The following is a 27,642-nucleotide window of genomic DNA, read 5'->3' on the forward strand; positions in this document are numbered from 1 at the left end:
CCTTCCCTCCGCCGGGGCAATCCCCAGACCCCACCCGGACGCTTTTTAAGGCACGACGCCGGCGGGGACAGCAGCCAGGAACGCCGTTTCCAGGCCGATTTATGCGGCTCGCGGCTGCTTGGGCCATTCCCGTCCTTTGAGACCACGGCACGACCGCGCGGGGCAAAAGCCAGCCTTGGGGGGAGGGCCAGATTTCGGGGGTCAGGACGCTTCGGGGGGGGAGGGGGGGGTGGCGGCCGGGGCCCGCGGTCAGCGGCCTGCGGGGCACCTTTGGGGCGGCCCGCCGGTGTGTGTGTGCCCCCTCTCCGTACACCGGCGGCGCCGGGCCGGGCCGGGCCGCACGTGGGTACGTGACGGCGACCGGGGCCGGCGGGGTTCGGCGGCTCCTCCCCGCCCCCCCCCGCCGGCGCCCGCCGGCGACTGGGCGCCGAGGCTGCGGGTGCTGCCTCCTGCGCGGCGGTGCGGGGCGCAGCGGCAGCCGCGGCCGGGAGCGAACGGCCCGCGCGGGCGAGGGCGGGCGGCGGCGTCGCGGGGCGGCGGCGGCGGCGGGGGCTGCGGGGCATCGGCGGGGGCTGCGGGCGGGGTCCGCGCCCGCGGCCGGCAGCGGTCTCTGCGCCTCAGCCGGGCTTCGGCGGGTGCTGGTGGTGCGCTCTCCCGCCGCGGGGCTGCACAATGGCAGTCGTTCCGTAGGATGGATCCTGCCGTGGCTTTTGTTCTGCGGATCCACCCATCCTCCTAGCAGTCAAGTACCAGGCTATGGTTTTCTCTCCGGGGATCTTCCTTCCGCGTTTTGCCGGTGTCTCTGATGAGGTTTTGGCCTCGGCTGGGATTTCACTACCTTACTTTTCGTTTGGCTTCAGGCTGAAAAAAAAAAGGGATTTCTTTTCTTTCCTCTCCACGCTTTTGGTTATAATCCAATGTTGATCTAGGGGGAATAACCATTCAGCCTGGCTGAAAAAAAAGCATCCGTTGAAAAGTCTCAAAGAAATATACCACGTGAGGAAAAAAAACTGGGAGAAGATCGGAATATAATCGTTTTTTCTATGATAAAACTGGTGCCCCTCTTCAGGAGAACTGGTCTCAATTTATTATTATGCAACCACAAGGATCTCTTCTTTCTCAGGGTGTATAAGCTGCTGGATTGCTTTTCGCCCAAATCAATGTGGTTTCTTTGGAACATTTTCAGCAAAGGATCGCATATGCTGCAGTGTCTTTGTGGCAAGAGTCTTAAGAAAAACAAGAACCAAACTGGTAAGCAATCCATTGCACTGCGTTGTTTTTCCTTTATGCTACCCTGTCTGTTGCTCGCCGAGGTAGATCTGCAATCCTGCTGAGGGGAGAAGGGGGAAATGTAACGAGGCCAGCACGGACATGCATGTGCATATGTGTATGAATAAGCAAGGAGCGGTTTGGATTAGCTTCAGCCACTGTCACCACGGAAAAGAAAAAAAAAAAAAATCTCAAAGGCGACCCTAGCCCAGCCTGCATCTCCTAGTTCCTATGTGCTATTTCCAAGGAGGAAACTTTTATACCGCTACCTTTTTGGAGGGGAAGCCGGTAGACCCCCCACCTCGCCTCCACCCGCTCCCGTCCCCGATGCGAGCCCCCCGTGAACACCCCCAGTCAGTTTTGGGAAGGGGAGCCCGGGTCTCCCGTGCTGGTGTGAGCCGGCCCTGCCTGCGGTGGGTGAGTGTGCGGGGCTCAGGTCCTGCACAGCACTTTCTGATTAGCTTGCAGTATGTCACCCCCCTCCCACACACCCCCCCACCCGCCTCGCTCGGCTTTCTGAAGTCAAGCCCGGTACCCCCCGCCCCCGGCCTGGGGGCTCCCCCCTTGTCACTCACCCCCCGGGACTCTAGGCCGGGAAGGCGGAGGGGGGGGGTGAGGAAGGGGGGTGGACGCTCTCTTGGGGCTTGTGCCCAGACGGCAGCTTAGCCAGCTATGCCCAGCGCCCCCCCCCCCCCCCCCCCCCCCCACCGGGCTGACCCCTCTCTGTGCGTGCGTCTCCATGTCTGCCCGGCAGCCGGGATCATGCGCTTCGGTTCAGCCCGGCTCCGAGGTGGAAACTTGCAGTACATTACATAAGAAATGCAAAAGCCCGGTCCCGAGGGGGGTGGGTGGGTTGGGGGGGGGGTCACGCTGCCGCTGTTGCGTCCCTCTTGCTCGGGGCGGCCGGGCGGCCAAGCCCGCGGCTGGGCGAGCGCGATGGGCGAGAAGGGACGCTCGGCGGGCGGGGGAGCGGGGAGCTTTTCAGGGGAAATACCGGCGCTCCCCGCCCCCCTCACACCGGGCCCCGGCCCCCTCCCGCCGCCGTGCGGGCTCCCCCCGGCTGTCTGCAAGCCCTGGCGCGCCTGGGGAGGCGAGAGCGGCTGGAGCCCGGGCTGCCCGGGGAGGGATGCCGGGTGTGCGCGCTGGTGTGGGCGAGTGCCGGCTGCCCTGCAGTGGCAGCTCCCGAGCGAGGAGGCTCCTGACGCTGGCACTGCAGTGTAGTAGATCATAGGCTCTCCTTGCCTCTCTGACACCCCAACATCAACAAGCAGCAGCCCTGGCAGCCCGCACCCCTCTCCGCTCCGGCAGCCGAGGTGCCGGCTCCTGCTTTGCCCAGCTCAGGGCCGGTGCAGAGAGTCGAGGTGGGCACCTCGGCAGATTTTTAGCTCTTCCCCCCTCTCGCTCTCGTTTGCCAGCTCCTCTCGCCCCTTTCCTCCCCGCCGCTGCCGCAGCAGCGAAGAGCAGACACTTCTCAGCATGCGAGAGGCCGAAATGCCCCGCCGGAGGCTGCGCTCGGTCTCCCGCAAAGTGCCCTTTGCTTCCCTCGCCCCTTGGCACTGCAGCGAGCCACCTCCCCCGGCGGGGGGCAACTTCCAAACTGTGTGCCCTCCCGCTCCCCCCCGCCCCGGGGCGGGATGGGGCAGGGCAGCCGGCCACCTTTTCGCAGCCCCTGGGGACGCCCCGTCTCCTCCTGCCCGAGCCGTGCATGAAGCGGCCGTGACCGCAGGGGGAAAGCAGAGCCGCGGCGTGGCTCTGCCCGCTGCCCTGCCCGCTGCCCTGCCCGCTGCCGCCGACCGCCCCCCGGGGGAGGCAGGCTGCCCCGCCGTGATGCTTTAGGCGAGAAACGATGCTCCGGAGGAAGGGCTTGGGGGGCTGGTGGTTTCTAGACCTTTCAGTTTGCATATCGGAGGGGGGAGAGGCGTATAATCCTTCCCCCCTCCACCAAAGGCCCGTGTCCTTTCCCTGTGGAGGGGAGGCTGGTAACGAAATGGCCCCCTGAAGCCGAGACGTGTCCCTCGGAGGGGCAGGTACCGCAGCACACCTTTCCCCCTCCTCAGGGACTTTGCCGCACTTACGCCCCCCTCCACGGGACGAGCGGGTTTTGGTGGCTGGAGTGGCACTGCACCCCGCTGCCACCGCCCCCCTGCCTGGGGAGGGCTGAGCCAAACTGCCGAGGGGAGAGAAACCCTGGGGGCCGGTCTGGGGAGTCGCTGCCCCCCGCTGCGGCGGAGACCAGGGGGACACAGGGCGGCGGGAGAGCTGCGGTGGCGGCTTGCGGGTGCCCCCTCCCGCCGGGCAGGTCCGCGGTCTGTCTCTCTGCCCCGCGCAGTTTGCGCCGCTCTGCTCCGGTCCGCCGGGATCCCGGCGGAGGAGCCGGGACGCCGAGCCCAGCCGAGCCGCATGCCCCGTCCTGACAGCCCCTTCCCGGGAGCGCTCAGCTGCGGCGAGCTAAACTGTCGGGGGGCGGGGTTGGGGGGGAGGCGATCACCCGCTTGGCGGGATTAGATCGGTCGCAGGCGCGGTTGCTCTGGGGGCAGATCGTCTCCATCTCGGCTGGGGCCGCCCGCTGGAGAGCCGGTGCCGTGATGCCCTGCCTCGCCCGCCGCCCCGGGCCGTGGGGCTCCTCCCCTGCGGGCAGCTCCGCCCGCGGGAGCCGGGGAGCCCCGTCCCCGCTGCGGCACGGGGCTCCGCTACACCCCCCCCATGCCCCTGCCCGGCCCTCCCCCGGCCCCCTTTGCCCGCCAAACTTTTCAGGAGCTGCCGGGATTTTTGGTCTCAAAAGGCACCACACGAGCGAGCAGCTGCCGCTGAGCCAACCGTGCGGAAAATCGAGCAGGTTAGGCAGCTAACGCTGGCTGTAATTTCCGTTTATTTAGCTATTTTCGGCCTGCTGCACTTTTTTTTTGTCCAACAGCTGGTCTTTTTCCAGAAACGGGACTGAGTGGCTCCTTTCCAGATGTTCTCTGCTTTACGTTTCCTCTCCACCGCTGGCTGCAGCCCCCCCTCCCAGCGATTACCTCCTCCCGGGGTTCCTCTGTCATCCCGGGGGCCCCAGCTGGCCCCCCGGGTTTACAGGCACCAAGCAGAGCTCTGGAGCGAGGGGCGAGCGGGGCAGGGAGGTATGGGGTGTCTGGTGGGGTGTGTGCAAGTGTCTGGCAGGGTTGCATCAGGAGTCTTTGTTTTTTATTTGGTAATAGTTTTGTTATGATGAAATTTGTTTCAAATTTGATATTCCAGAAAGAGGAGCTGCCTTTGATTGCTACAGTTATTTACCTCTTTACATTTCTTCATAAGGAGACAAACTTTGAGAATCAATAGATGTGGCTTTGTTTGCACCGATTGATTTTTTTTTGAGTTATGCTGAGTTTAATAGTACAAAAATTAATGAAGCCCCACATATCTTCAGCATCCTGTCCAGCATGAAAACTTTTGCAATGCATTAGGTTCCCTGGGCCTTACTTGCTTTTGTAAGTTTATTATTTCCATCTAACTCTGCCCTACCGGCCTGTCATACATACAGAGAGGACTTCACAAAGTGAGACAAAAGAGACTCACAAAGAGTTAAAAGTTGCTCGGAACCATAAGGCCTGAGCCAGGGCTTGTAATGATAAGATGCCACCCTGCCACCAGGCTCTAAACTGTGTGTGTTCACTCAGGGAATGGCTAAGCCATGGGGAGTATTTGGGGCTCGAGGGGAAATGGGGAAGGAGAGTATCTCTGGATGTTTTTTGAAGCAAATAGAGCAAGTGAATAGTTTTTTTCACCAAATGACAGCTGTTAGAGATGGGAGATGAAGGGAGATGAGTTAGTTGGCTGGAGTGCTAGAGGTCCCCATGGCAGGAATTGCTATCACATTTCACTCCTGGTGGCAGCCCCGCAGACAGAGGATGGATCAGGTTTCCTCTCCATTTACCTCCAAGGAGAGGCATCTCTCCAACTCAGTCAGGGATGTTGACAGAAGAGTAGATGGAAATTGGCATTACTATAAATATGTTGCTGATGATAGAGAAATTTGGTTTCTGTTAGTATCGGTCCCATATCAATCTCAAATACAAAACCTATTTAAAATGAAGAACATCTGAAATACAGGCTGTGGCTGAACTGGGATCTCTGCATAGTCCCTTGTTAAACTCCTTCTCCATAAAATAGTCAGACTGTTCTTTCATGGTCACTTATAATTTTGGAAAAGTTTCTAAGCAGAGCCATTCCAGCTTCTGTTTGAAACGGAAGCTTGGGTCCTGCCCATAAAATGTGTAGTGTGTGTTTTTATCTGAATTCTAAGAAAATTTGTCCTCCCCACTGCCTTCCTTACTCATAGAAAACAAACCTCCCACCAAAAGACAAAAGGTGTTTTGTCTCAGTAAGAGTTGCAGGATTGGGTCCTTGAAGTTGCTTTCACTTAGGTCTGAAAAGCAGCTCTGACTGCCTAAATACTGTAACTCCTATACTGTTAATCAAGCCGCGGTGTGTTTCTCTCACTCAGATGTAAAATTGCCTATTTACATGTATTTCACCTGCTGAAGTTTTGTCCTTTATGGAATACATTTCCTTAATTTGTACAAATTTAATTATTCTTGATCAAATTAAATTGCATATTCTACTTGTTAAGGGGTGAAATTTATGCCTGCTCATGCATCTCCCTACTGTGATAAAATGCTTGCACCTAGTTCAATGTTTCCTAATGATGGGCCATTTATAAATGAATTCAAATATACAAAGGATGGTTTAGGCTTAGGGAAAATATGAAAAATGTATTTACACATATCATTGGTTTAAATATTTTATATGTGTGCAGTTTTCGTTTGAGTTTGATATTTATTCTACTTACCTGCTTTGATTATGTTAAGTATATTAATTTTGAGCTAAAATTCCTTCAAATTATTTTAAATTTAGATGAGTGATTTAGACATTCAGAATTTGTCCCTTTGCGAAGCTGTTCTGTCCAGTAACTGCCTGTAAAAATATAATCTGGAGAGAGTTGTCTGAAGCTGGAAACTGTTTTTTCAAGAGGACTTCATAAAACTAAAGAAATAGGAATTAAGGCATTACACCAACTCTGAGGTGTCATTTTGTAGTTGGTGGGGTCACTACTGACATTTTTGTATAATCACTCAACATGTAGGATGAAACGCTGTGAGCCTAGCATGTGGTTGGATAAATGAAGTGGTTGTGTGCAAATTAAACTGTGCTGAATGTTTACAGACATTTGGCAAATGCGCCTGTGAGCACCGTGTCCTGCTGAAGCAGGTTTCGTTACGTTGAGGATGTCCTCGTTACTTCGGGAGCAGTGATTTGTTTCTATACCTAATTCTGTTTCAGGTGGCTTTTGTGATTTTGGACACACTGTTATTTCTCTGTGCCTTGCTTTCCTGATTGTTAAGAATCGCAGGGAATGTCTGAACGTGGCACAAGTGTGCTGTTGGTCCTTTTGTTTGCTTTTTGCATTTCAGTGAATGATAACTTTTCAGAGACAAATTACTACTTTACTGAACAATTTACTGAGAAATAAAACATTGAATGATCTTAAAAGTTTGCAATCTCTTTTGTGAAAAAAGTTGCACAAGGCTTGATGTACCTGAAAGCTACTTGCCACCATACAGAAATTGTGTATGCAGTAGAAAAAAAGTGTACCTGGAAATAAACTTTGCAGAACTGGGGCCATGTTAGTTAAGAACAAGCCCACTTCTTGCACAAAGTGTGTTTCTACTGTCAGAACAAACGAAGCAACTGGGAATAAAATCTTTTTATAGGAGACCATGTGATAAAGTGCTTAAAGGACTATATTCATCTTCGGACTGGCTATTAAAAACACAATTTGTTGTGTTCTTGAAGTGGTTCCTTAGAGGTTCTGAGCCCCTCAGAAGTACTGAAAATTATAATTGCAAAGGGAACTGATGGTGTTTGACGCCATGATGGACTGAACTCACAGTGAGCAAGATGTATGTAAGTGACATGTTCTTTTTAATATACTTTGCAGAAAAGGTAAATAGTGTGTGAATAACTAACAAACTTGTTACTCAAATCAGGAGTACACTTACTTTAAAGAGGATCTTTCTGAGTGCAAAAACTCAAAAATCATTAAGTGAAAGGCTTTTAATGGATAAATGAAATGCAGGTTTGGTGTATCTGTAGCATATGCTGTTAGAAGCACTCACATTAAATAGTAACAACAAAAGTAAATAGTTGCTGATGAGACAGCGTTGGGAAGTCATAAAAATAATATTGTCAGTAAAAGTCAATGCACAAGTCAGAATAGTAACACCTTCTGCAGTAAAATTCAATGCACTTGTTTAGGTAACATACTCTGTTGAACACACCAATACTTTAGCAGTTTGAGAGTTAATATTGGATGGTTGCGTGGGTCAAATGACAATAAATGGCACGCAGTTGCTAGCAGAAATTCATGGTGTAATTTTAATGTCCATATTTTGTGTTTTCACTCTGACACCTGCTTATTTTACTTTTAACTGGAAACAGCATGAGGAATTGCACTGAGGAAGTTTAATGTTTGCATACAGAAGGCAGTATCTTGGAAATTACTTGGTTTAATCATTTTATGGCACTAAAATTAACCTGGTCCCATCAGATAATAGAATAGAACTAAGGTTAAACATTTTTATTCCATTGGAATTGTTTTGGCTTTCGCTCACAGACAGTGATACAAATAAACTGTAATCCTCTACGAAAAAATTGTTTTAAGGAGATTCCCGAAAGGTCTGTATTTCACTGAGCTGATAAGGGAATAGACTTTGCTGTTCCCTGAAAATTCATCATGTCATCCACGTTTTTTTCATGCAGTTTTGTCATCTGGAAAGATAAGAACATAGTGAGGATACAGAATGTCCGGGACTTAGCTCTTGACCATGTCCTGTCTCCAGCTCTGGGCATTAGGTGGTATAAGAAAAACAGAAGACATGGGTCAGATGTAGGTTTGATCCTTCCTCTAATCTGTCCTCTCAGTTTTCAGCTGTCACTGGACCGTCTTAAGTCAGAGCTTTTATTCAGACCACTGCATTTAGTAGTATCTGAAGGAGCTACACACCCTTAATTGTCAATCAACGTTTATGTTTTGGGCATCAAAAACTTTGTGTGGCAGCAAGCTCCACATAACCACATGCTGTGTGGAAAGGGTGTGGAGGGGTTTGGACTGTCAGTGGGTACTCCTTGGTTCTTTTCCTGTTGAAAAACAGAGGATAATGCTGCTATTCCTGTTCCATGTGTGTGATTACTGATCACAGGGACCTTTTCAGGGGTGATTAGCTCATCCATAAGGTGAAGAGCACTTCCTTCACAGTGTCTTCTCCTTCCTTGAACTGTCAGAAAATCCTGGGCATTTCTATCATCTCAGTTCCAGTGCAGTAAAACTTGCCTTTGCTGAGGATACAGGATGTTTCTGACTTTGGAGGACAAAAATGAGGCAGCAGCTGACATGTCCCTTTGCATGCTCTGCTTTCATCCAGCTAAAAGGAGTTCATTCCTATGGATTTTCTAGGCCTATGGGATAAGGAGGTATCTCCTGAAAAGGGCATGTTTTCACAAAGTCCTTTCTCTTGAGGAAAGAATCGGGATATTGCTCCCTTGAACAAGCTTTTAAAGAATTAAGCTCTAGTGTGACTGAAAACTAGAATTTTGTACCAGTGTTGAATGATTTGAATAGGAGAGGGAGCTTGCATACAAAAGCAAAGTCTTCTGTTGACATATAAATCTCTTGGTTCTCACCAATGCTGGCAAAGGAAATATACAGGTATTTCATTGCCCTTTAATGAGGTTTGAGTTGAAAATGTTAGTTTAAGGAAGAAAACTTTGCCAGACTTGTTACTCTTTCAGTAAATGTATTCCTAAACATGTCCTGCTACATTTTAAAAAAGTCCAGATTAAACAGTTCCCAGTTCACACTTCTCATTAGAGAAGTGCATTATGGAGCATTGCTATTGCCCAGTAGTTTCTACACATATCACTCGTTGCTAATATAGGTACATTTGCTGACACTGAATGAGGTGAACAGGAACTACCAGTGCAAAATATAGTGGAAAATATGGAAAAAGATGTGGAAAAATTACAGAGTAGGATAATGCTTAAAAAAATCAGTTAGATCGCTAGTATAGTAGTTTCTTATAAAATTGAGTATCCTATCAGGAATATCTTATTAAAGGTTAACTTAATAGTAGCGCTTATTAATTCATAGTGCTTGTTATATGAAAAAAACACTTTACAGTTCTGATTTTCTTGCAACTAGAAATTGCAAGTCAAATCCAGATTGCTAATAGGCCCTGAGAAACTGAACATAAACATGATTTAGGCAGATTATCCCATTAGGAGATCAGCCCAAGATTTTAGATGTAAATTAACTTCAGGATGTCTAAAACCCAGATGCAATTTTTTGTGGCTTGGACTCTTTCAGCTTTCACTGAAATTCCATGTTTTAAAAAAGCATTAACAGGTGGATTAAAATTTGTAAAGCCTTGTGCCCCCAAGAGATTTCTTCTACCCCCTTGTCATCATAAATTTTTTTTTTGCTGTTTGTCCCCATGTGAAGGAGACTTTCTGCCTCAAAAAATAGGGTTATACAGATTTTCAGTACTGACATTTGCTAGTCTCCTGGCTTTACTCAGACCTGTTTTATCTCCATGAATATGACCTTCACCCGTCCCAAATGCTGTTGCTTCCATTATAGCCTCTCACATCTCTTTCAGTTCTTTCACCTGCTGCTTGTGCAGGCATCTCACCTTTTTACTTTGGTTTAGGGTCTCTGAGGAAAATTAGCCCTTAATTAGATTTCTTTCAGATATTTTTAAGTTCTCTCCACCACTTTGAATAATTAGCTAGTGGCAGTGACCAGAAAAACTGTACAGGCTATTACTGATGTAATAGATATTTATGATGGATGAAGGGTAGGCTGATGGACTATCCTTTGTTTTATTGGGCATGAGCTGTATGAGTGATTGTTTCCCACTTTCTGCTAATTTACAGTAGCAGAACAGTAGCAGAAGTACATAAATGCAGAGGCAGTAAAGCAACTGTGATTGATTAGGAAAAGACAGTAAAATGAGCAAGAGGATTTAGAAGACCTAAGGACAAATGTTATCCCTTTCATTTGTTTTGAGAATTGTTCGAGGATATTAGTTCCTTGAGGATAAAATGGTTTATGTGGGATTCTGCTGTTAAAGCAGGACTCCTCAGCTTCCAGGGAAGTTTTCTGGATAATATTGCTGAGCAATTCATACTTGTCCTGGAATACCTTGAAGCCTGTGGCTGTGGTACCCTGCCGAAGAGTTCCCAGAGAATTTCAAAACCTATGTGGATGTAATACCTGTACCTTCAGCAGGGTACAGACAGAGCAAACTTGTGGTCTGAATCTTGCTCACCTTTGATTCCCCTTGTTCACCTTTGATTGAGTTCACTTTTGATAATCTAGTTTTCTGACATTATTGTATGAGAGGATTATAACATGCCACTTCAGTGCAATATGCTCTAAGATTCCTGATGACCAGGGACATTTGTGACAAAACCAGTGACTGTGTTAGTAAACCCTGGGTTCTGAAGTGTTGAGCTCTGCCTACTTGCACAAAGTTTTGAAAGATGTCAGAGATTAATTCTCTTACCATTGAAACTTGTAGCATGAACTCTTCTTCCATGGAACAGGGCGCCTAAAAGCAGTATGGGATTGTTTTACAGCAAATATGCTGCTATGTATTGTTTGTACTGAAGACCTACATTTTTTTGAAGGAGGACTTATTTTGTTTTAGAACTGGACTAATGATAATGTTTGTGGAGTTGTAAAAGTGTAAGAGGAAAAAAATAATGCTGTTGTAGTTTCCTAGGTAATATATATCTGGGTAAAATCAATGAGTTTATTCATGGTGGGAGGAATGTGCGCCAAGGTAGTGGGAATGGAGTCATTGTGATTTTGTGTTCTAGTGTCTTTCCTCATTTCAGCTCATCTTTGGAGTTTATAAGAGATGATGTACCTGGGGTATTACTTACATGAAGTGGAGGTGATTCCTCTGATTTGTGGGCCACAGAAGATAGTCTCTGCTCATTGAAGGTTTTCAGTGAAAGTGTATCTTAGAAGACATTGGCTTTCTTAGCACTTCAACATCATGCATGTTGTTTTTGACCACTGCCATACACAACTGAAAACACAATCTAAGGGGTTCCTCAAGATACCTAAGTAAATATGGTGCTCTCGATTAAAAAAAAAGAGTCTTTAAGCACAATAAGAAAAAATAATAGGACCTAAGGATATGCAGGTGAATATCACAGTAGTTTAACTGTAGGGCTACTTAGTTTCATGGTCTCTTAGATGCTGGATGAAAATTATTTTATTCTAGTTGTGCCAGCTGCCATCAGGATGAAAGCAGAGGCAGTAGTTTAGGACCTTATAACCAAAGCAGAAGTAAGCCATAAGCTGTGCAGGCTAGGTTAAAATCTTTTAATAAAATATCAGGAGAAACAGCAACATGAGGGTTCATTATGTTTGCTGAGGCCCGTTTTCCTTGGCTTTCAGTGTCTGGCTGGAGTGGTTATGGCCTAAGCTGGCTGCGGAAAAGAGTATCTGCTAATAGATTTAAGATGGAAGATGAAGAAAAGAGAAATACTAAGCTCTTGTAGTCATATATATAGGTTAAGAATTTGGGGGTGGAACCTGATGAAGTTTGAACAAAAGTAAGTCAGAATGCAATGTTAGTACATTATGGGAGATTTTTTTCAAGTGCTGTGTGGATGATACATGAATAGTGTGGGATGCTCTCTCTCCCACTTATTCTCAGAGGGAGATGAAAAACCAGAATGACAAAAGAAATTATAAAGTAAATAATAAAGGGATTAAAGGAATTTAGTCATTTAGACAGGTTAGTGATAGAGAGTCCTACAGGCAAGCAGAATTTAGAAATTGTTTAAGCTACTTATCAATTGAAGAGCAAATAGGTCTGAAATTTAAGGACATTTTCATGGAAAACATCTATTTCTAGAAGTGTTTCTTTCCCAAGGACATCTAAGGGAGTTACGTTTGAGAGTCTAGCTTCTCTCAATTTATTCCATTTATAGCTATCTTGCTAAAGGTGAGATATCCTTGTAAATGTTGCTTTGCTTTTATAAATGAAGGTGCTCCCACACTCTCATGAGTCTACCAGCTGTCACTGTACAGCTCTGAAGAAGTGGCCTCCAGGGTGACCTTAAGCAGAGTGTCCAGTGCCTCCTGCCTGCCGGCCTGCTGTCATGTGGACAGTCTGCAAGCCGTCTGTGTGAGTATGCCTGGCAGCCCTTGCTGTTTTGGACCTGTGTGGGCATGTGGAGCCCTATGTATGCTCCAGCTGCCTGGGCTAACACCTGCAGGCTCCCCTGCAGCAGAGATGGCACACGACTCTCCTCACGAGGGTGGCCCTCAAGCTAAACTGAGTCAGTCAGTGTAGTTGCCACAGTAACTGCTGGTGAGTGGAAATGCATTATTTCACCCCCCCCCACCCCCCCCCCCCCCCCAAACTGATTTACAACACAACTTTCAAAATGCAGTGTATCTACTTCTGTGGTCCTAAGCTTTGTAAATCTTTGTATCGGACACCATGCGCTGGGCGGTATAAATGATAGAGGTATCCAACACTGGAAGGATTTAAATAGCTTTTGTCTCTATCAGGAGGTTTCAAAGGCATTTTTGCACACTTGCAGGCATTAGGCACTCTGAAGGAGAGTAGTATAGGTTCAATATTAATTTGCCTTTTTCTCCCAATAGCTTATTAAGTCCAGTCAAATAGGCCAAGAATGTTAGGTGCCATTCAGACCTAGTAGATCACCATAAATCTGCTTCAGGAAACTTATACTGGAGATCTTAAAGTAGCTTCAAATGGAGAGCCAGTCTCTTCTTCTCATTAACAGATGGCAAGTAAGAATTGTGAGAAAGAACTGTCCACCTTCAGTTTGGCATTGATATCCTTCCCCCACCTTAAACTCCTCCTAGTTGTTCAGGAACCTAAGACTGAATTTATATTGCTTAATTAAAAAGGGCCAGGGATTGATCCAAGTCCAAATGGCTCTGGCTGGCTCATGTCCACATTACTTGCAGTTACCACCCTCCCTAGCAGATTTGGCTTGGAGACAGCTAGCTGAAGTGGTTCAAAACTGCCTGGGACTTAAGGAACAAGTGTGGGTGGCCAGGGGTCTAGCACTTCTTTTATTTAGCAGTATGAGCACAGCCAAAGAGGATCAGAAAACCCCCTTCACCTCCACTAAGGAAAGTTAGGTCAAGCTCTGCTTGTAGGGTGATTTACTTGTGCCCACAGTCTCAGCATGGGAACACAGCTGAACTAATAAGAGCATATGACAGCATCCCAGCCAGGCAAAAGAAATGTTAGAGCTTCAGTAGAAGGGATGAACCCCAGATTCATCCTTTGAGGAAGGAACACCTAGAAGGGGGCTTTCCATGGGCTCTTGGTTAACCTTGTGAAAAGCTGGTGGAGGAAAGAGACCAGAGTCTTTGGAGTAAGTCTGGCAGCTGAACAGCAGAGATCCAAGTCCGCAAGGAATGAATCATAATGAATTTCTGAGGAGGACAAACCAGACAGGAAGGGAGGCTCAGTCTTGCTGGGAAAGTGACAGATTTCCCCTTTCCCTTCTCTCTGACAAGAAGATGCAGCTCCAGGGTAAGGAAGAACTGAAGGACAGGAGGTTTCCTCTGTCTCTAAATAAAACCTTTTTCTTCCACTTCACTGACTTGTACTCACTTTCCTCCTCACTGACCTTACTGGGGATCACATTTGTGTGAGTGTGTGCAATGAAACTGGTCAACACTATCAGTCATCTGAGTAACTTGTTGTTTTACTGCACACCCATCTGCTATTTCCTGAGCTATACGGACACCGACCTGAGTTGCTGCTGCACATGCTTCTTGATCTTCCTTTAATGAAAGCGTGTATATTTGTCCCCACATGACCACCAATCCCTATCTTCCTTTATATAGTTGTGAGGATCATAAGTAAAGAAACATTTTTACTGATTATTGATGCTTTAAATATTATGGCAGGCTAAATCTGGTCATGGTCTGTGAATTAAGATGATCTGGCTTATACTCTGACGGTATGCTCCAGTATATTTGCATGTACGTTGCCTATATTAATGAAAATTAGAAATCATAAAGCAGTTTGGGTTTGGTTGTTTGGTTTTTTTTAATAGTTTTAGGGAAAATGAGTTTATAGCACTTGGAATCTCTTGATTCTTTTCTCTGAGGATGCAAAGAGCGTATTTACCCTTGCATTTAATGCAGATTAATGCAGACTGAATTTAAGCAGCAGATTCTGCTCTTTTCATGAATTCCATGAAAACCCCTTAAAATAACTGTTCCTTTACAGATTAAAAATCGGAAGAAACCCAAGTATCATTACTTAATCTGGGACTAAGAAGGGTGTTGTATTTAACAAGAACAGAGGTTTTTATGTTTTCATTGCCTACAATAAAGCCAATTGTGAAAAGTTCTGATGGTGGGCCATAGCTTGGTGTGGCCTTAAAATAAAGCACAGTGGGGGTCTGCAGTCAGCATGTGGGTTTGTTATGAAGAGCTTGGATTTCTGAAACCCCTCTAACCAATCTGTAAATTTGGAAGTTGAATCAAATCTTCTAAGCTGGTAAAATCTTTTTAGCAATAGAGGAGTAAATGACTTTCAGTATAAATACTTCTCAATTTATTAGGTATCTTGGAAACTTTCTTCAGTTGGTAGCACATTAATGTAACATTTCTAGGACTTTTCACACAGCATGGCAATTAAGCCAATTTGGGCCAGACTAACTGCATTGAGATTCTTTTCAACAGTGAAAATATCCTTTCTTCATTTTCCCCTTCCAGTCTCCTCATTTGCAGTGTCTTTCTTTTTGTCATGTTACCTGAAAGCACCAGCTTTAATCCTTCTTCTGGAAGTTCCTTGCTCTTTTTTATGCTGCAGTGCTCCACTGACAGATTAGGTCATCAACCCTCCAGAGAAGGGTTTTACAGGAGGATAACAGGAGCATGTACTCCATGGCCAGGGCATGGGACCATTCTTGTGGTGGAAGTGATCTTTGCCCTCAGAGGAAAAGAAGGAAGAGGTTTTTTTGGCCTTGGCACTCTGCTTTGGATTTTAAAAATCTGTCTAAATTTAAATACTCAAATTCTTTCCTGCTAATCCACCACTCCTTGGTCTCTGTAAGGAGAGACCCCTGTTTCTGTGGAAGACAATAATTTTCTTGTACAGATTAAATGGTTCTGTGCTTAATCTACTATTACTTGAATAATCCTTACAGCCTCAGCCTCAGTCTGCTCCATCTTCTCGTCTGTTTTAACTTACAATGACTAATTTGCAGAACAAGGATGTCTTCCCCAGTTTGCATTCAAGGGCATTAACGTATAATGAAACTAATCTAGGTCTACAGAAACCAAATAGAACAAGCAGCAAGTGAATGGTTGAGACAGAACAACAATTTTCTCCCCATGTGGACACAGTCCTCTTGGGTTTTCCCTCTAAAGAGAATTGAGCTTTTTCTCAGAATCTCAAAGTTTTTGGTTTTTTCATCGCTCTATTAGGTACAGGCAACAGTGGAAACCAGAACAAACCGGGGGTTACACAAATAGATTTCAGAAGTCTCAATGTGTCTTCAGTGAAGGACCTCGAAGCAAATATATGAAATGAAAGGCTGAGTTGGCAGGAATTTCTAATCCTTTTGAAAAATACTTCTAAATAAAGGAATATCAGAGAATGAGAGTTCAAACTGCAAACATTGCAGTATATAAATTAGTAAGCGGGTCACCTGGTAGTCTCCTTGCCCCTGATACATGGCACTGATGTTTTGTCCCTGAGGGGGATGTGCAAAACCAGTATCCTAAGTCCCTGACAGAGTACTATCATTTTTTAAATTTTTTTTTTTAATCCAGTATAGAAGGATCTGCCTAGTGTAGAAATATGTGTCATCAGTAGATATTAGCAGTACTTTTCCAAGAATATCACTAAAAATACTAATTCTTGTAAGGTTAGATATAATGGTGAGTTCATAAAGCTGCTGAGAGAGCACTGGTGGAATGGCCAGTATGTAACGTGCTGCCAAGTGGGCTGCAGTGCACTCAACTAATTATGAAATAAAGGTCCATCACCAAAACAAAATGTAAAAATTCTTGCTTTAAGTTCAGTGCTGTTTGACTTAAGAGGGCAGTTAAGCCGAAAATCTCCATGACACTAACCCCACTGTTCGTGGTGCCCTCTGTGAGTGCCTAAGCCTTTTGAATTGAGAATACACTGAGTCAGGTGGCAGAGGTAGTGAAGCAGTGTTTTCTGAGGGCTTATAGGAACCAATTATATACAATTTGTTTAAATTAGTGGTGAGCAGTTCTACATTAACAATTGTCTTAGTGCTAATAAGTAGGAGCGTCTGGAGTGTGGTACTTCGCATGCTCAAGTCATACCTGCACTTCAAGAGGAGCCAGCTCTTTCATCACACCCAGTGCTTTCATACTGAAAGGATGAAGCTTTTTCACTCAATTTTTACAAGCTAATTTTATATCAGTGTGTATTTGTATTCCTGTCTTCTTTTTTCTGTTTTGTTCATAACTGGGCAAACTGTTATCACACTATTTTCAAGGTCATAAATTAGCCGTTGCTCCTACATTTTCTGTAATAGCCCTATTAAAAGACACCATCTCTGTCATAATATTCCATGTGATAACTGGGTGCACTGCTCTTGCCCCTAGATGTATAACTACCTAATTAGAGATTATCCCATTACAGAGCTCTTTAACCTGTATTTTCTCTTCTTAGCTCACCGAGAACACGAGCATGGGAAAATTACTTTTTCCAGTGCCACGGCTTCTACTACAGTCCATATGCTTATTCCCTTCCTTCCTCCTTCAGCTCTCTCTCCCCATCTTCCTTTCAGATAAATTTGTTAGAGAGAGAGTGAAAATTCTGCTTTACAGCACCCAGCAGGGAGTTTTTTCCATCTGGGGATGGGATTTGGAGCAAGGCTTTCTCACCACTCTCTCCACTTCTATGGGTACAATACAAAGCTCCTGTCAGTTCACATCCTTTGCTGTGGTGTGGGGCCTCAGCAGCACTGTATGTTTCTGTGTATTTTAAATCCTGATGGATTTTAAAAGCCTGAGGACTGGGACACACCTCTGATGTGCTCCATAAGAGATATCATGGTCTTTCTCAGACAGTTCCCTTCAGTGATGAGAGGAGGTATCCAGTGCCATAGTGACAATTACTGACATCCTTGGAGCGTGGCATATGGCCTCACCGTCTGATGAGGTTCAGTGTGTCCCTCCAACCTGTTGAGGTTCAGTGTGGCCCTGCTGCCTGAGGAGGTTCAGCGTGGCGAAGCTGTTTCATAATGGAAAAAACCTTTGCTTTAGGAGTGAAGAGATGTTGAACTTTGAGTTTATGGTACTGTGGGGGCAAATCCTGCCCATCTGAGAACAAGCTCTGCTCAGAACAAATTAGGATGGATTCAAATAACAGATGGGAAGGGAAAAGACTTCTGAAATTTCTCTAGAGAGAGCGCAAGCTCTGCTCTCTGTAGCATCCAGCCTGTGTGCAGAGGGATTTGCATGAGTGGAGTAGAGGGAGGAAAGAACAAAGCCAGTAAATCCACTGGTACCCAGATGTCCCACAAATGAGCTTCGGGTTTTGTAGCTGAGATATCAAAATTTTTGGGTCTTATTACCAGAAATTCTTCTGTTCTAGAGAAGGTGAAAAAAGAAAGCTACTTTCAATTTTATTATAGAGAGCCTTCCTGCACTTCCATGTACTATACTGACAGTATTCACTGTGTACCCCTCTCCCTTCCTGCTCTTCCAGGCTCATGGACACCACTTACATACTTGCAAAATGACCTTTATTTTGATTCTTCTTCATCATGCAGCAGCCATTTCAGCTGTGTCCACTCGACTTTGCTCCATTTTTGGCAATACTGTAATGAGGATTTAAGAAGACAATGTCTAAACAGGAGCCAAATAGTCATATTCATGATGGATGTACAAGGACCTGAAAGAACACTTACAGGTCAATTTTGGTATTACTGCCCTGATATCTCATTGTTTGGCATGTACAGAGAAGCATGAAGGATTTTTCAGGGGATGCTAGTTCTATTAGATTTTGGTTCTTTAAAAGTCTAGTGATAACTTGAGAGATAAATAGGTTAATACACATTATACAAATTCCCATTCTGCTGTTAACAGATCACAAAATGTTCTTAAAGGTAGAGTGTAATGTTAGTGGGGGGATCGGGCTCATGGTTTAGTTGTCGTGTCTTGTAATATCAGTTGTGTTACAAAAAAAGCCCTTTTTGTTTGGAGCATTCAACCCCAGCCCAAAGGTCTTTTTAGTAAGGGGAAACACTGCCCTTGGCATGAATGAGTGTTGATGAGAAAATTTCCCTATGCTTATTTAATAAATGGTATCTATTTGGTTAGCAACAATGTAAAATGGAAGGTGCAACTGACCTGTTTATTTTTTAGGGGTAATATTAACATTCAGTTTCTTAACCAACCTTTCCTAACTGTATAGTTTTACCAATGCCTTTCAGTATTTTGACAGGTTTAATGAAGAGCTCAATCATTCAAAAATTGTATCAATTCAGTAATAGCAGGCTGAAGGCCCTGTCTGTGTCTCAGTCTTTACCCAAGAGAAGATGCTAACCTTTGAATATGTTACAAGGATTAGTAGCAAAAAGCAAGTACAAATTTGCTGTCTTTAGGATTAATTGTTCCTGCAAATGACCCAGTTGTTTTATTTATCCTTCAGAAACCAAGAAATTATTATTTCTGAGTACATTTCCTCCCACTTTTTTTTTTTTTTTTCTCTGCTCTTGGAAATTGGAACAAAAGTGTTGCAGATTGCCTTTCCTCCCTCTCTACAGGTTCAGACTCTTCCTAGCTGTTATTGTACCTCAAGAGGCCTAGATAAGGACTGATTTTACTGTATCAGGCGACTCACAATACATCATGTATATACCAAGCTGCATGCTGCACGATCTGTGCCACCTTCTTGAGTGTCAGTATGCAGCTTTGAAGAATTGTATATGCAGACATGACAATTCCTGCAGTTCACAAGCTCATGTCTGAACTGATATTTTTCATTCACATAGTGTATTATATATACAACAGAAAAATATAGCCTACATGCAAGTCTGAGGAGTTACAAGAATCACTGAGATTGATGGGCCAAAGTTGTCACTCGTGTAAATAGATGAAACTGTATTGACTTATTAAGGATTATCTCTGTATAAACTGGCACTAACTGCTGTACAGTTCTTTCTAGAAGACCCAGTTAGGTCAGTGGCCTAATGTAATAAATTAATTAAATAATGTAATAAATAATTAAACAATAAAATGCAGCCATATACAGCACCTTAATAGAGGCAGCAAACATATGCATGTCAAAGAGAGCAAACCAGTTAAGAAATAAAATTAAAGATTTTAGGGTATTTTTATTGGACAAACTAAAGAAAAATGTTCACATTTAATAAGCATAAAAATAGATGAAAAGTGAATTCTATTTAATTTAGTTTATTTGTTACTATTTTAGCCTAAGAGGATTTTACTTATATAAATAGGAAAATACCTAAGTAAGAAATAAGGAAAGTATTTGCGTCTTAACAAGGTCTTTCAAAAGATAGTAATTACTCACTGTTTACTCTAGCTAACCTTGATCCTAAGTAAATTTTTTTGTTAGTCTTCACTGGTCTTTGAAAGTGTTCCAGAGGTAAAAGGAAGGTAATGCTTCCTTTGTCTTATCAATGGCTTTGTCTTTCTTATTAACTAAATAGGTCACAGTAGCTATAGGATTGGAGGCACAGAAGTTATGGTCATATACATCTTCACTTTTAAAACCAAGATTGGAAACCTGATTTGCTTGAAATACCTTTTCAGGGGCAAAAATGATTAAGAATAATGTTATCATACAGTTAAAATAGTTTTGTATAGTCACTGTTCTTCATTGCAAGACCCCACAGTACTTACTGCTTTCTGTCCAAATTCAGCATCTCATTGGGCAGTGGCAAAGGGTGGGATTTTATTACTGGGTGCCTCTGCTTTATCTGCATAGTATTGCCATGCTCTTGAAAAAAAGCACTAAAAATATGTGCTGACTGTGCCAGATGCATCTCAAGAAAATCCCCATACAATAATGTGCACTCATTTAAGTGGTGGTATTCATATGGTAAGGGCAAGATTATACTTAGTTCTGCATTTGGCATACCAAGGACAAGGTTTTACCTAGCTCCTTCTCTCCCTTGTTTTCCTGCAGCGTGGCTGGCACAAACTTCTTTCTTCTATTCTGGGCATAGAAGGATGTCCAGGAGGTTGATTCTTGACATTGTGGGAAAAGCCATGTCTCTGCTCTTTCTGCAGTAGTCAGAGGGCTAGAAGCAGACCTGTGGGCTGCAGGATGTAGAGTAATACCCCATTTCTTCCAGTTACAACAAATCTGTCTCTGATATCACATGGAGTGGTGCAATTCTGATTAAAAAGGCACCTGATTCCCAGATTCCCAATGACACATGGGACACAACCACAAAGGCAGTGCTCTGCTTTAACGTAGATAGCGATTAAAATTGACAACTCTACCTCAGTTCATAATATTTTTTTGAAGTGTTGTTAGGTGCTTCCTGCTCCTCACTCATTTGTTCCTATGCTGTAATGGGTAGTTGACTGAAGTTAACTGCAGTTAGAGTCTCCTATTTTCTCATTTCCTCTGATCAGTTGACAGTGTACACTACTCTTATACGTTGCAGAAATTAAAATAACAAGTTACGGGGTGCTGTTTCAAATCTTTGACAAATAGTGACTTCTAATGGCTACTACTTGTGCGTGTAAGCAGGTAGATGAATGGTGAGGGCTTTTAGTATCTTTCGTCTCAGAATTTGAGCTGTGACTCACACAGAGTTGCTAACATACAATATTTGCACAAGTGGAAGCAATATTACCTGTTCTACTGCACTTTGAGCATCTGTTCAAAGCTGGATGTAGTTGATATCCAGATGACTTGAACACAGCACGTTCGATGCAGGCAGAAAGACTGGGATGAATTTTCGGCTGCTTATGCTTGAGTGTGGGTGACTTCAGCAATCAACAAGTTGGGGGAACAAAGAACCACATCCTACTTGTTGCAGAATTGAGATCACTCCTTTTTCTAGTATTTCTGTTTTTTTCTTTTAAGACCAGTTCCTTGACTACAGCTATGGCATGAAGCTAATGCATGGGCATATGATGTAAATAAACATCTTCACTGCAGACATGCATTCCTTGACTGGCTTTCTAGTTTCCTGGTTCAGGTTAGAAACGCTGTTCAACATTGACCCCAGGGGGCTGAGATGCCAGTGAGAGAACAAAGGAAAGAAGTCATGCCCCAGTTCTCTGACTGCCACTCTCCCTCTATGAACACATGAAAGAAAATTCCCCAGGGGTCATAAGCATTTCTCTATCTGATGTGGGGACAATGTTGACAGTTCTTCTATATGTTTAAGCTACTGGATCTGCAGCAAGATACCAACAGCCTCAGGAGAAAAATTAGTCCCTTCCCTCACCATAGAACAACGTCTCAGCTGATGAAAGCTGAAAAGGTTTCTTTCACATCAGTGATGCTGTGGAGATTTGCTTCTGTCACAACAGCACTTACCTCCTAGAAGGACTGCCACATAATATAATACCTGAAAAAAGCGCATTACCTTTTTTTCTGTATGAATAGAAGTAATCAAAAGTGCTCCAGAATATTTTGTGACTGTAGTGAGTTCAAGGAGAAAGGGGTAAAAGTTTTTATTCAGTTTCATTGATAATGCCAAGCATTTTGATTTTTTGGGGGGGAGAAAAGACTGCAAAGAATAATTAGTGCTATGGAAACTATCAGATGTGTGGTAGTTTTATTTTTTCCCTTTAAAATCAGGTCCATTTAAATCCATTTGTTCAATGCTGAAGGCTCTGAGAGAACAGAGCATAACCAGGACCTCAGTATTCCTTTACTTTCTATACAGTAGATAGAAATTCCAGTTTGCAGCATGCATTTTTTTTTCAGATGCACTATAGCAAAGATAGCCAATAAAAATTAATTGCTTTATATTAGTTTTATCCACCCATGATCATAAATTATTCTGCAGATGTTAATTAGGACATCCAAAATTTCTATGGGCTAAGGGAGTCTTACTAACCTCTATTTAGAGATAGGGAAAGGAGGAATAGAAAAGCATAATGACTTAACATTTTTGTATAATACTTCTAAGAACACAACCTTATTTTTCAGTGCCTTAACCATAAAACCATTCTTTGCTCACTAGCCTTCATACCCTGGCATCCAGATATCTGAAAAAAAGTAAATAGCTGCCAGGGATGTGAGGCAGTTAAACCTGGTGCATGTAATCACAGTTCTTGTTTTCAACTTGGTTTCGTTGCTGCTTGACAATATTTATCAATACATTATTAAAAAAACCCAAATATTAAAATTTATTAAAAGGAGCTGCAAAATCAAGCATTCAAATGTTAGGTCTAATTGACTTTAGAAATCTCTAATGCTTTAACTACAGCAGTAGGATTAAATCCCTTATTTTGTAGGCCGTTGTATCAGGAAGGAATAAGAAGCCCGGGTATAAAGCAACCTCCTGTTGGCAAAGCAGTTAGCTTTCTTCTTAACTGATCTCCATTATATGTATTAATTATATTGGACTTGGGCTTTACTTACTTGATTGCCTATTGGTTTTTATTCTTTGTCTTCACTGCCTGAGCGCTGAGCATTGCCTGAGCACTGCAGGAGCACTGGAGGGAGTACCTCCCAGACAGCTTGAGAAACGTGTTAGGAGCAACTGGAGAGAAAATCCTCCCTGCTCACCGATGAGAATCCTGGACTGAAGCATGCACAGCACAACCAGAGACTTTAGCTGATAAATTCTAGTAAGTCTATTATAAAAACACAGTCTGAGGTTTTCTGTGGTGCTTTTACAGATGTCTGCTCTACTTCATGAATGCACTAGACCTTTTCAGAGGAATGACTGAGAGATTTTTTAAATATGGGCAAGATGTTTCCAGACAGCTCAAGCTGACACTAATAAGTCTCAGGAGGACTTATTAGCTCAGGTGTGATTAGAAATCAAGCTGTCTGTGTGTACTTGTGCTGCACCATGCACAAGTGAATAATGTTTTCTGTTACGTAGTGTGCTGAAGAAATGTCCAAGTGGCTCCAACCAAAGCTGTCTAGACTCATCTAAAACTGGTGCTCATGTGGAGCTAAAAAAACCCCAGTGAATGCAGACTGATGCCAGGTACCTTATACCATCTTGTTACTGGTGTGAGCCTAACTGGGGAGAGGAGGTGTCCCCTCCACAAGCAGAAAGTAAACATAGGTACCAGTTCCTTACAAGGAGTTCAGTGTCCAAACACCTTTCAGGGTTGAGGACTGCCACCTGGTTAACTACAGACACTCTGTGGGCTTTGACAAGAGAGATGGCTGCAGTTGCTGTTTGAGTTGACAGCTACCATTTGCAAACTGACAAAAGTATGCAGGATTCAAAGTTTATTTGTCCCCAGATTTTCTTTTCTTTTATTGTTTCCTGCTTTCTCACTTATATGTCAACATGACCAGGCACTGACTAAGTACTTTTTTTGTGGCAAAACTTTATGCTCTATTTTTGTGAACTAGAGCATAAAGTTTTGCCACAAAGAAAATGAACTATAGTGACCGTGTTATTTGAAGCTATAAGAGGATAATGAAGAATGAAAGGTGGTGTTTCACCACAGAAGTGGATGGATTTTATTTGTGATACTGGGAATAGTTTATTACTTTGGGCTTTCTAACCCCCTAACAGGAAGACTTTATGGAAGGCTTATTTTTGTCAAATGTATGTGAGCACCTGTGTATCAAAGTACTGAAGTAAAATCAGTGTAGCCACCACAGCATTTTCCTTTGTGAACTTTCAGAACAGAAGCCTGGGTTTTGCATTGTTGTTCTTTTCAGAAAGTGTTATGCAAAAACACCCAGGACATTGTATAGAAGTCTTGAAATGGGGTTTAAAAATTTTTTAAATGTTGCTTTGAGAAAGTAGCTTCAGTGCTCAGATATTCACATGAGCAAAATACAGCATTCAAAATGCTGCCTGAAATATTGTAAAGAAAATGTAACCAATTTGATACAGCTTTTCTCATAGTATTATCTGGCAGTTTACATAATGCATATGTAAGGCATAAAGAATGTATACCTTTGGAACCACAAGGAAAGGGAAAGGAGAGGTTTTAGTTTTAGCTCATGCACACAGATGTACGTATTTTGTTTTGTGTTTATTACAGACTTTCAGTTTTTGTTTGTGTGGCATATGATATCAGTAATCATGCCAATTTGTATATTGATTGATATTTGCATGTAACTGTAACCTTTCTCGATATGTGCTGGAGAGTCTGCTCATTGAGCTGCTGGTGCCAGGAAGGCACTGAGGAAGGTGGGGTGAAGGTGGGTTGAAGGCAGATGGATGTGTCTTGCTGAAAGCTTCTGGTTGTTGTGAGGACCCAGTGATTGGGAAGATGGCTCAAGTGGACTTACTTCTGCTTGACTGGGAAGAAAGTTCTGAGGCAGATTTGAGATGGGGGTAGGTTTGAAGAGGATTGTCAAATGCAGTAGCTTGGTGGATAAAGAGGCAAGAAATAGGACTGGGTCCTTCCTCTTGGGATGAAAGTGTTTGTTCTTCCTTACTTTGACTTCCAAATACACTGGGGAGATGGGGTGGGTTGGGGTGGTCCCATGTAACATGATGAGCAATGCCAAGGGTGTCAGCTACCCTCCCAGGCAGCTCCACTGGATTCAAGAGGCCAAGCTGAGAGCTGAGACTGCCAGGTGAAATGGATGTTTGGCAGCCCTGGCCACAGCCCGAAATGCAGCATTTGTCATCCAAGCCTTCACAAGCAAAGGTGAAACAGCAGCATCTCAGAACCAAATTCTTCTGCAGGGTCAGAAAATGTGACTCCAACTCTCCTCCCTGAATCTTCCTGCAACACCCTGGTTTCCAGTCTCACAAAATATGTCCCAGTCAGTCTGGCAAACTGATGAAAATCTTGTCTGTTGCTGGTGCATACAACTTCTACACTCAAGCCTGGATGGCAACTATGTTTTTGGCTTTGACACTGGCTGTCTAGGTGAACCAGAGCAGGTCTCCCATCAGCACCTACATCTGTAACGTCCTGGGTCCTTTCCTGTACGGTGATCTCAGCAGTCCAAACTCACAGGCTAAGGGCACGTAGGAGATATATAAAACTGCCCCTGAGACTAACTTCCATAAGCTTTGATTAACCAGTTTGGAGCCTTCTCTTCTAGCTATTTTCTGGGGAAGTGGGTGGAAGAAGAGGAATAACTGTAGGAAAGTGTCCTATTTCATTCTCTGGCTGCTTAAATAAAGATGAAGCTGGCAAATTCCTTTTTCGTTCCTATTACCGTTCCTCTTTTTTTGTTCATAACTCCCAAGCAATGCGAAATAAAATGTTACAGTTTCAAAGGAAAATTGGATTATACTCACTTGGAGGGAGGGAAGGAAGAAGAAAACAAGCTTTATATTTTGACAGAATTCAATCCAGACTTTTAAAAAATCAAAATGAATAATTTTGCAATATTTTGTAAGACTGTGTATTCTAAAGATGCAGCTAATCAGATATGCATGCAAATTTAACACGGGTTGCCAACTCTCATGATTTTTTAAATATTTTTTTTTGCTACAATTATGCGGTGTAAAAATTGGCCTCTTGTGAGAAGTTGCTGACAGCTCAGCAGTTCTGCTTCAGTGCTGGCTGCAGAGGGTGGGATGCCTGCCAGAGTGGGAGGGTGGAAGATGGCTTTGGACTGGGGTGCAGGATGCTTCCAGCTGAGGCATCTGTTGAACAGCCTGCACCGGTTTCTGCTGTCCCAGGAGCAGCCACCTGTGGGGCAAACCAAGAAGCCTGCTGCATCTCCTTACCCACCCTCTCTCGTTACTTAGGGTGAAGTGAGAGAGAGAGAAGCAAATGAGAATGTGTAGCAGATGCCCAAAATCTGTGTGTTTTCCCATCTTACAAGGAATCAGATCCCAGGAGGGAAAAGGTGAAGTGAGGAAAGGGGTAAGGACAGTTCGGAAATAATATACGTAGGGTAGGAGGTAAGAGAGCTGGTCTTCTGGTCCTTGAATTGGTCACACTGTGTGGAGAAAAAGGAAGGCAGCAGTTTCAAAAGAGATGGCAAACTGGCCAGGAGCAGTGCCTGATACCAGAGTTCATGAAGCAAAAAGATCGGGGGCTTGTCCATGGCCATGGAGGGCTGGAGGTAGCAGCACACAAAGAAAGGAGCCGGGGAAGCATCTCTGCCTTTTCACAGAAGCAGAAATATAGAGGTCTCTATGGAAGGTTTCCCCAAAAGAAAAAGAGATGACCCTTTCCAAAGAATGGTTAAAGCCAAGATAAGACTGCTCTATTCAGTATTGTGACTATGTTTGGTTTTGTTTGTGGGTTATAATCTCATGAGGTTGGCAATGCTATGTGAAAATATATATATATGTGTACACACCCCTATATAATCTGTGGAACTTTGCAAATTGAAATAAAACAGGAGGCAATAAAGCATTTTAGAGTATTTCTCTATTTCTCCATTACTGTGATATATAAGTGCTGAAGAGGTAGCTATGCTTTTATTAATTTGATGCCTTACTTATTTGGATTTTTGACAAAATAGCTAATTACTCCTAAGTATTAGTCTATTGATATTAACAATCCTATGCACAAGTTTGTTGCATTTAGAAGACAGATATGGTATAGTTAATTTTCTTTTATATTCTTGTTTATTTCAGGACAATAGTAAATCTTAGTTAGCCAATATTATTACCTGTAGTGAGTTCTGGTGAACGGATATCCAAGCAAACCCAGGAAAATAAGTCTGTACAGAGATTCGACCAATACAGGTGCTTTGGGCTGTGCCGAACGGTGCATGGGAAACAGACCTTCACTGTCTCACTTCTCTCATTACAGGCTCCCACTTGGTTCAGTGGTCAGATTGGAAATTTCAAACCATGGTAGACAGCCAGTAGGATCCAGCTGAAATGAAGAAAAGTTGTCATTTTTAGCAGTCTGCAAATATGTGGGAGTGAGAGCTAGCTGGTAAACAACTTGGAGAAATATTAGGCTGACTTCTTTACTGCTGTGCACAGTGTGAGGCCTCCTGTATTTGTACAAAGCATGAATACCAAATCTGATCTGTCTGCTTATTGCACTCTCATTTTGCATGGTTGTGAACTGCATGAGTTAGGGGATGAGAGCTGGTGACTGAAACAGCGTATGGGCTGAAGGTGTGCCACATGGATGCGATGACTTCGTTGCCTTGTGGCACTGTCGTCATCAACCCGACACTGTTCCCCCAAGTCCGTGGGATG

At 44.0% G+C, this 27,642-nt stretch overlaps 1 protein-coding gene across 3 annotated transcripts in view; it reads left to right on the forward strand.

Moving 5' to 3' along the window:
* The first annotated feature begins 609 nt into the window (after positions 1-609).
* FGF14 (fibroblast growth factor 14) overlaps positions 610-27,642 on the forward strand; it is a 421,004-nt gene continuing 393,971 nt past the window's right edge. For 2 of the 3 annotated variants that reach the window (XM_074815360.1, XM_074815362.1), the window contains exon 1: positions 610-1,251. In XM_074815360.1, coding sequence (XP_074671461.1) covers positions 1,044-1,251 — 208 coding nt within the window. In that variant the 5' untranslated portion in view covers positions 610-1,043. The remainder of the gene's footprint in view (positions 1,252-27,642) is intronic. The other variant, XM_074815365.1, reaches the window with a different exon arrangement.

The sequence above is a fragment of the Strix aluco genome, chromosome 2, assembly GCF_031877795.1.
Source record: "Strix aluco isolate bStrAlu1 chromosome 2, bStrAlu1.hap1, whole genome shotgun sequence".
Classification (NCBI taxonomy): domain Eukaryota; kingdom Metazoa; phylum Chordata; class Aves; order Strigiformes; family Strigidae; genus Strix; species Strix aluco.